This window comes from Magnolia sinica, chromosome 1 (genome assembly GCF_029962835.1).
Source record: "Magnolia sinica isolate HGM2019 chromosome 1, MsV1, whole genome shotgun sequence".
Taxonomy (NCBI): domain Eukaryota; kingdom Viridiplantae; phylum Streptophyta; class Magnoliopsida; order Magnoliales; family Magnoliaceae; genus Magnolia; species Magnolia sinica.
Window position 1 is genome coordinate 50,530,197 of NC_080573.1, and position 10,315 is coordinate 50,540,511.

At 41.4% G+C, this 10,315-nt stretch overlaps 1 protein-coding gene across 1 annotated transcript in view; it reads left to right on the forward strand.

Annotated features, from left to right (window-relative positions):
- LOC131248917 (thiosulfate/3-mercaptopyruvate sulfurtransferase 1, mitochondrial-like) overlaps window positions 1-9,786 on the forward strand; it is a 91,243-nt gene extending 81,457 nt beyond the window's left edge. The window contains exons 10-12 of the mRNA XM_058249439.1: window positions 5,979-6,042; window positions 8,750-8,817; window positions 9,344-9,786. Of these exons, the coding sequence (XP_058105422.1) occupies window positions 5,979-6,042; window positions 8,750-8,817; window positions 9,344-9,442 (231 nt within the window). The 3' untranslated portion in view covers window positions 9,443-9,786. The remainder of the gene's footprint in view (window positions 1-5,978; window positions 6,043-8,749; window positions 8,818-9,343) is intronic.
- The last annotated feature ends 529 nt before the right edge of the window (window positions 9,787-10,315 follow it).

Here is a 10,315-nt window from a genome sequence, read left to right on the forward strand (position 1 = left end):
CCGGCATCCACCAGGCGGTCCATCACCAGATATTCCCCAAAGAGCTTCTCGTCCACGTGTGCTTCAAAAAGGACCCTACGGCCCTGAAATCTTCCATGGGACAGATCCGCCAATAGAGCTCTCTCGAGGGGAGCCTGGGGATCGAGGTCCCGCTTTGTCCTTATCTCTCGATCGATGCTCGTACCTGCGACGGCGCTTCTCAGCCTCCTTGAACGAGTAGGGCGGCTAGGCCCGGCCTCGTCCGTGAAAGCCCTCTTCTTCCCCATAAGAGAAACAAGTGTAGAGATGGAGAAAATCGTCGCCACGAGCTCAAAAAGAGCCATTTGAGTGAAATAACAATGGGGGATTAGGATGGATTGTTGGTTTTGGAGAAGTATGAGACACAACTATGATCTTGTGTGCTCAAAAAGGGAAAAAATGAAGGAGATGGAAGATGGGTTTTGATGAAGGTGGTGGAGGTGTGTATGGAATGAAAGAAAGAAAATATAAGGATGGAGGGGAGATTTGAGAGGGGAAAAAGGACTTTTAGAGAAAAGGGAAAGCTTGGAGGGGTGTATTAGGGGAGAGGGGAGCAAATGGGGAGGTTATAAGGGTCCCCACACGTTTTGGTGGGCCCTACAGCCTTGGACACGAGCCGGCCCGACCGGCCCGCTGCGGCCCGAACTGAACGAGCGACAAGGCCTGGCCGATCCAGCGATGGCATCCTCCCTCCCCGAGGTGCCGTATGTGTGTGGGGTCCACTTTGGATTCCCCCCTGTTTTGCTCCGTTTGGGCCCCCTAATCCGTTTGAGTCGTTTTGGGTCCCATCTCGCGTACATTCGTGATTTCGGGTTTGTTTGAGTGTGGAATAGGCTAGATTCTCATCTAAACTTGTCGATTGACGGTCTGGAAAGGTGTCGGGAGCATTTCACGTGATCACAAAGGCCTACGGATCCAATTTCTACGGTCGATTTTGATCAATCTCGCCGTTTGGCGAAGTTGGGAATCCTACATCCGTTTCTATGTTTTCTCTCACCCTCCTATGTCGAAATACGTTAGCGTACGTCGTGTGACTATAACCCAGGTCCAGTTTAATCCAAATCATGCTCTGATACCAACTTGTAACACCCTGAAAATCGGGGGTCGAGCAAGAGCCCAACTCCCGAGTTCCAACACATCACTAATGCAACATAGAAAATGATGATTAAATGTTGTCTGTATTAGTGCCTTAAACATGAGTGAGATTATACCAAACAGCATATCATACTTCAGAGACAGTTAAATTTCGCAAGAGGAAGACTGTGATAATTATATAAAATATATAAACTGTTGTAAGTCTTCAAAGTGTGAACATGTTACCAAGTTAAATATATATACATGTATACTCCCAAAATGGGCAAAATGAATATACATGGGTGCTCCAAAATGTAAAATGACTAGTGTAATGGCATCTAGACAGCATCCCTGCAACCCCGTCGATTAGTACACGGTCTACATTAACCCGCCTGATAGCTGCATATAGGAGAACTCCTCATCATCGTAAAAGACCGGCTCTGCCTCAAAAGCATCGCCATCATCTGCATCTACAACAGGGTTTGGTTGGTATTTAAAACACCGTCCCAAAACGTGGGAGTGAGTGATCAACTCAGTGAAGCAATAAAGCAAAAGTTAACATGTTATCAATTTAGTCAAGCAATAATCATAAAGCAGTACAACACTCATGTCCTAAATAATCTTGTTAATGCAAGGATGATATGCGATAATGATATATGCCCTCGCCTGCACTCCCTCTGCGACATTATCTCATGATCGCGTCATGCAACACTCCCGCTGTGCTCAACTCCAACGCCAAAGGCACATGCAATGCGGTGCATATGCGTGATTAACCAAGTTCTTAATTAGACATTCATACAGCAAGATTGGGAAGCTAAGGCACCTCCCTTTAAATCATATACCCAAACATTGATCCATCTAGGGTCGTCAATCCTAGTAGTCACATACGATAGGTAGTTTCCAGGTCGCTACGGAGCGGCTCGTCACCTCAGCGCAGGCCTGGTTTATACTCGAGGTCACTACGGAAAGGCCCGTCACCTTAGCGTAGTTCCAGTGTATACTCGTGGTCACTACGGGCTCGTCACTTGATCGTAGGCCGACAGCTCGAATACACTGTCCCATACACCACCATATTCGGCTTATGAGTGTGGGTTGCTCACTGGTCACTATGGGGAGGCTCGTCACCCCAGCGTAGGCCGACAGCTCGACCACGATGTCCCATACACCACCATGTCCTGCTCATGAGTCTTATCGGATCGAGGTACCAAGGTTAAACAGGATCTTCACTAGTATGTTGGTACCTTAGATTCACGCAGTAGCGTCCTTACATGGTGAACATATAATGGGTCAATCGGGTTACTTGACAAGTTCGGTTAGTACGAGTGTACGTCGAGTTAATCGACATGGAGTGCGTAAGCACTCCGTGTGGCCTAACCACTGTCAGCAAATCTGTGTACGACTCGGATTCCCCGAACACATCTGATGTGGCAGAACGACCTCGGCCACTAACTCGGGAATCTTTACCGATCACCTGGACTATGTAACAATCCCAAACATACTTAAACATGATAGGAAAGCATATGTGATAGGCATATCAGCAATAAACAATTAATTCAAACAAGGGAACCGCTTGAGCATTTTTATGAAGTACAAATAAACATGCTTTCACACATATACATTTCATACGTAAATCACATCAAATAATCTAAGATACATGAATGAATTTATACACATAGCTAAGGTAGTTTGAGAATCTTATCTTAATACCCAAATAAAATACAATTTACCAAATATTTACTCATTCAGACATTTTTTACAAACACTTAGACTACACACTACAACATACATGACGTATGTTGGTCATAACATGTATTAGGGCAAATCCTTTCACTAAAGAGTTGTCACCTATACAACAATCATATATCCACGACGGATAATCATGGCAAGCACGAGTCCAAATTCCATACTCATTCAAACATTTCAACAAACACATGGAATGCGTTATAAATCAACATAGTCTATATATAAGCATATGTACGGAAAACCTCGTATCTAAGCACATTTGATAGCAATCAAGTCAATCATAAATCATTACTGACATTGAAAGCCTTGAAAACCATAACATAAACATTTATAGTCCGCACCTTACGCTGGTAGACTCGTAACGAACTCAGTTCGAACACTAACTCGTCGTCTACGGCACAATGGCAACCTATAGTATGAAATAGGTTAGCTATTTCATCACATAATCTATTTGAATCCCTAAAACAGATTAGGGTTAGGATTTCTTACCCAATAATGGAATCAGAATCGCTGGAATAGCGATACGGTAACGGTGGTTAGGCACATGGAATGGCAAAGAAGAATCCCAGGAATAATCCCCCACTCTCTCACTCACTTTCTCTCTCTTTCCTTCTCTTTCTTCTCTCTTCTCTCTCTAGGGTTTGCAAATTCATATGTGAAGGGAGAGAGGGTTTAAGGGACTTATATAGGCCCAGAACTGATGGGAATGGCCCCAGGGCCATGGTATACTTGGGTTATAGCCAAATAGTGGCCGTTTTGGTCCAACGGAGCTGTTCTGGAGGCCCCTTTTCTACATGCGATCGGACTTAAGCTCTCTAACATTGGATCTAGGTCAGGCGAAGTTTTCAGTCCGATCGCATTTATGGATCGACCGTGGCGGACCAGTTTCAGTTCAACGGCCATCGTCGCTCGATCAGGGCCACGAGTACATGGACCTATGCTGGGAAATTTCCCTGATCCGAGGGTGTATTTGGGTCAGAATCTAACGGTCTGAATCCTTAGATTCGGCCTGCAAGCGAACGACTCAATTCACTTAAGTTTCAGTTCATTTCCTAAAGATATTCGCGTTTCTCACACACTTCGCTCCAGGCTCATGTTATGTGTTTCTGGATACCTTTAGGACTTGATTTCTGAGATGGTTGCCAAGTCCAGCAAGGCGGTCATAACCGTATAAATTTGGGGAAATCGGACTTTCGACGCGCGGTCCAGGTCCGATACAGTGTTTCGATGCGCTCCCAAGAGCAACTGGGTTTTGAGATGGATCCTAAGTTTCAGGGTTATGTAGCGTTAACGATTCTACAAGTTTTGGGTCTTGCAGTTCGTATTTAAAGTGGTTCAAGCTAATTTCACAGCTAATCTAGTTTAGCACTTAGTTAATTTCGTCTAATTTCTAAAGGAATTTGGTCCTTAGAGATTTCTGCCCAAGGTGGTACTCGGGTCTTTGTACGAATTTTTTCGAGACGTTACAAAAGGAGTCTTGAATTGATGTTGTGTTAAGGGTAACAAATCCATTAGGTGTCTGCAATGTTTGAAGTATCGGTATCGCTACAAGTTTCGCTGGCCAGGGGTATGGAAACAGTATCGATATCGCTGATAATATCGCTGATAACCGGAAATGCAGGGAAATTTGGGGAAAATGGTGGAATTTTCAGCGAAACTTTAGGAGATGTTAAAATATACGTATTTGTATATTTAGAAAAAAAATTGCAAAAAGAATACATACATAACAAGTTTCCATTTAATGGGGCCTTAAAAGCATGTGTTGTTATAAGAAATCAGTCCAACCATCTGGCCTATTTAACCATCCAACCTTCTATTCAAATATCCATCGATATTGAAAAATATCAACAACACATGATATTTCACCAAGAAATCATCAACAATTGGAAAGGAAACGAAATATTGTGATCTCAATATCGCGCATGTTGCGATATTGACAAGACGGAGAGATTATCAATATTATCAATGACAAACTGAACACTACATATAACAATGTGCCCATGAAAATAATTGAAATAAAAAAAAAAAAAATCTAATAAACAAAATTTTGATGATATCAAACAGTGGTGATATTATTGAAATATTGTCGATACACTTATTATACAAGCATTACCTAGAATTTACATAGTCGAAAATATTGGCGATACATTGGCAATATTGATGCATTAGCAATACAAGCGACACCTAGAATTTACATAGTTGAAACTATTGGCAATTATATTAGCGATATTGATACATTGGCGATACTTAAGGATACATTGCTAATACCTGAAATTTCTGATACTACCAACATTATCGGTATCGCTACCAGTGTTATCAGTATCGCTGAGCTGGAGATAAAGATAATATTGGAGATAATTCGAACACTGGATGTCTGTGATATGAAAGAAGTGGAGATCAAGTTACCATGAAAGAATTCAAAATGTTCAGCTGTTCCTTCTCCACTGCATAATGTAAGTTGACTACCGATGCAGAGCACATTGAACTATCCTCCACCCTCTGTTTTTAAATAGTGACTTTGGAGTTAGTCATCCAGAGATTGAAACTGGTACAGCTCATTCTGACCATTTAGTCTTGTTCTGACATGGCCTTGTTTCAGAGTGTGACTGACCCAATGGCTCATTTCATTCTCCATCAATTCCAAGTTGACTCAGCTGAGTTGACTTGTGGAAAATATTTAAATCATGCTTAGCAATCGATTCACTGCAGTTTCGTTCCTCTATAGATCAAACAATAATGGCCAGGCATTTCCCAGGTCTGACAACTTCTCTGTTGAGGCCCACACCCATGCCTGCTCATGTCCATGATGGCTATTGCCTGGACTTGAATTTCGGGCCCAATAAATAAAAAGACTGGGCGGGCCCCGTAAGTAAATGGATCACATCAGGTTGATCCGCACCCAACCCGTTGCCAACCCTATTTCCCACTTGCTGTATCTGCCCATATTCATTACTGTAGCATACATGAAACAAGGCCTGTGCTTCATTGAATGTAGCTCTTCTTTCATGTTTCAGCTATGGTGTAGAAAATTAGTTAGAATCATATTGTTGTTCCGAGATTCTTTCTGTTTCTTTATTAATCAACAAATAAAGTTGTAAAAGATATGGGTTTATTCATTTTTAATATTTGCTAGCTCCTTGCAGATGTTGGACAGTTCACAGACTCTCTTACCTGCAGCCGAGCTTGCAAAGAAATTTGAGCAAGAAGGTGAAAACTTCTGCCTGTTTGTACTGTGGTCTAGATGCATCTCGGTCATTGCTGTTGAAAAATCTGCTTATGGGTTTTGGATATATGATATTACATTCCATTTATTTCATTTATTTTTGGTTCCATTAAATTCTTCAAAGATATTTATATATATAAAGAAAAGAGAGTGGTTTATCTTCCGTTCGTACTGTATTGAGATGGATCTCTTCGATTTTGCCGGGATTCATCCCATAGAAGAGGATGGCATGGCATGGGTATTGAAGGTAGGAAGGTACAATTCAATTGCATTCCCAAGCATGATTTTTGTTGAGAGACATTACATTATACTCTCTCTAGGTATATGCAGTATCCTCAAGTTTTTGGTCTGCACAAATGGGGCCTATGGTTCAGTGATCTAGATGGTCTGTTGGGCTCCCACCATGGATGGACCATGCCCCAAAGGTCTCCCATGTTGCAAGATTCTGGTCACCGGTCTTGGGCCATTTTTCATTGAATGTGGACCATCACCAAAGGTGGAGCCTAAGCACCCAATGATCTAGCTTGCTGAACCATGGACCACACTCATACATACAAACTGAAAACCCAAGTATAATGTCCTCAGGTCAAGGATCATATGATTATTCTTTTATTAAGCAAGCATGATTTTACCTGTGTTTCTGGTCAGTCTGGATTAAATGTGTTAGCGGTTACCTCAGACCCATTAAATTGTCAAAAACTACATGTTTTACTACTTTCAAGTGTTCGTGATATAAGCTCCAGAACAAGGTAGTTCTATGCTACCATCACATTTAATCCTATTCTTGTATAGCATCAATAGGCCATAGTGAGTAAAACTCAGTTTTAAACTAGATATTTGAGAAAAGAAAGAAGAATTTGCGTGTTTTAGTGGCTAAATGTACATATTTCAAAACATCAGGGAAAAGGGGGGAAAAAATGTTTATTTTCTAAGTTTTTGTCTTTTGTTGGAGGGAGGGAGGGAAATGATAAATCCAAGACCTGGGGCCGGATAGCTTCAATCTCACAGTCTTGCATTGTGTGTTTGATGCCTTGGACTTTTGCCAATTAGTTTAATGACCAGCCAGTATAAATTATTGCAAATAGAGCACATTATTTCTCATTTTTGAGGTGCTTTTGTGAAAAGGAATCAAATCCTGGATGATGCATTAATTGCTAATGGTTTTTTGGACTTGGGACATTCCATTGGTTGGTGGGAACAGTGCCCATCACCAAATGCTTTCGAACAAGCGAATGTAAAATGGAATCTTCATGTTTCCAGGGAGAGGTCCTTCAGTCATATCTACTGAAGCCTCTCCCATAACAGGCCTGCCATATGCAAGGATCAAGCTGTGTAGTCAGTTCCCTTGGCAAATTTGATTTGGAGAGTGTACAATTATGTTGACTGGTATTTTCCTCCTAGCTCATATTGGTCTGGCAGATTTTAGGGTATCCACCATCCATTGCGGGGCCCATCAGGTAGATGGTCTGAATCACAAAACTGGGCCCCATTTAGACCAAGGACCCAGGACACTATGCATATCCTCTGGTGGCGGGTCATGTAACTTTCAGATTTCATGTTGTCAGCATAAGCATTACAGGGTTGATATATCAAGCTGTTAAATACTACTCGAGTAGGATGACCTGTTTTGGTTCTTCAACTCAATACCACTGGATGAAGATTGGGTTGCCTTTTCTTCTTCTGCTGCTGCTGCTTCTTCTTTTGGTTCTTTTTTGAAGGTTTTCTCGAAGATACATTGTTTAGTAACTACTAACTACACCTCACAGCGATTTACCAGCCAGTCCCTAGCCTGGGTGGAGGAAGGTCGATGTAGGGCACGTAACCAGATGTTGCACTGTGAAAAGATAGCCCTAAATACCCAGGACAATGCTATGATGATGATCATGACCATGTGTAATTAGTAGTTCAAAAGGCATAAGAAAGATAATAATGTATCTAGATAAATAGAAATACATTAAACATATATAATTAGGGCACAAATAATACCATGAAAAACAAGTGATAAATTCAGCTTTTCTTCTTCATGACTGTTGATGCCTTGATGTGTCCAAGATGTGTCCAGCATGGAATTTTCTTTAAAAATGAAGTGTCCCTATTACATAGTCTAATTTCTTTACTTGAGATCTATTTGTCATGCTATATATAACGTCAGGAGCTTTTGGACATTTTTTTGCCAGTGATTAGTTTCCTTCCACTGGATAACTTTGAATGTTTCAAGGACATGTGAAGACATTTTAAACAAAGCCAAGGTTGTTTTGAGAACTTAAAAATGTGGCTGTTGTCCGACCAATGGTTTAGATTTCACCATAAAATTCCTTTTAAATGGCTTAAATTTCACCTGCAAAAACCACAAAAGGCTCTCCCCACCGAATTTCTCTCTCCCAATCCTCACTTTTTCTCTCCCTTATCTCCCTTCCTCTCTCCACATGGATCGCCAATGTGCCACTTTCCCTAGTATCTATATATTCAAGCATAAGCTGTAAGCTATTTCTTTCCCTGGCATTTTAAGTTTGGATTGCTCTCGCTATAATATCCTTTTTGTATTTTGGTTCTTGTGGTAGCATATGCAGATTTTGGCAGGAGTTTTCAAAGGGAACCCATCTTTTGAAAACTTTCCAGCTAAACACTCGAGCATCATGGCATGCAATTATAACTGAAAATTCCTTTGGCCAAATGCCTTTCTTGTTGCAGGCATCTCTTTGGATCATCCTGTAATCACCTCTTGCGGCACTGGCGTTACTGCTTGCATACTTGCACTGGTAAGATGAGGATACATTCTGCAATAAATTTCAAGCAAGAAAAATTGCTCAATACTACAATGATATGATGATCCATGCACATATACACAACCGCTATACACTTGGCATGCATGCACCTCTACCCAAACAGTTGAAATAGTTGGGTCACTGTGTTGATGGATCATAAGCCAAAGGAAATCACGCTGACTGGCAAGCATGCCTGATTGGTGGCCATCGCCCATCAAAGAGAAAATAGTCCAAATTCAGCACTGTCCGTTGATCAGAGGATAGGATCATCTAATCTAATTCATCTTTTTGTGTGTGTTGGACGGTTTGAGTAGAGATAAATGTGTTGTGTTTGACAGTTCGGGTAGAGATAAATGCATGCCACCTTTACAGTGGGTTGTGTACTTGCATGTGGATAAATGGTTTGCAGCTATAAAATAACTCTCTTGAGCAATTCTATGCTTCTTTTCCGCTTTTTCAGCTGGGCTATCCCACTTTCCAAATCAGAAGTAGAAAACAAACATAATGTTCTTTTTTTCAGGGTCTTCACCGACTTGGGAAGACTGATGTTGTAGTCTATGATGGATCTTGGACCGAGTGGGGAGCACATTCCGAGACACCCGTTACAACCACAGCTTGAGTTTCTTCCATCATTACTGCTAAAATTTCTGCTGCATGCACAGTACGGGAGAGGGAATTTTTTTACGCCAGATCAGATTTTTCTCAAGATTGTCATGCAAGTGTTATATAGAACATAAATCTCGTCAGTTCCTCCTATGTGAAAATTTGATAGGATTTGGATTTCAGGCTTGGAGTTGCAACCTGGATGTTTGCAAAAACAAAATCAAATTGGTCGAAATGCCATGCATGGACCCAATTCATCAAAACATCAGGCCTCCTCAGATCCTGTTGCCTCAGTTTATAATGTTCATTTATGAACTGGACTCAAGCCTTGAAAGAAAATGATGAGCCTAGATTTTTTTATTGAGAGTTGCTAAAGCCATTTGCATGAGATTGAAGAGCTGAATGTCGCGTACCTGTGAATGTGCCACAAGTGCAAGATCTCTGTCATGTATAATGTGAGGCACTATGAGAACATGCCATCTATTTCTGCGTATGAGGAGCCCGGGTAATGGATGGGTTTGTCTGACCCACATAATGATTGGCTTGGATATCATGTCTGTCACATCAGCATATATCCTGCGTTCACCTCTTAAATCTCCTGCTGGAATTGAATTAGCATTCCATGGTTTTAGCACACCTGGGCCAAATGGCAAATGCCAGTTACTTTGAAACGTTTAAATTGCAGGGAAATGCCATTTATGCCATCCTTGCGCCATGTAAATGCCTTAACCCCCAAAACTAGGCTATTATGTATGAGGTGGGCCACTGAAAGAAACAGATTGACGGCTCTAACTGAAGTATTAGAGTGTGGTAAATGCTGCATGGCTGTTGTACGTGATGGAAATAATGGGAATCAAAGAGACAGGAGTTGGATTGAGGAGTGGTTCTC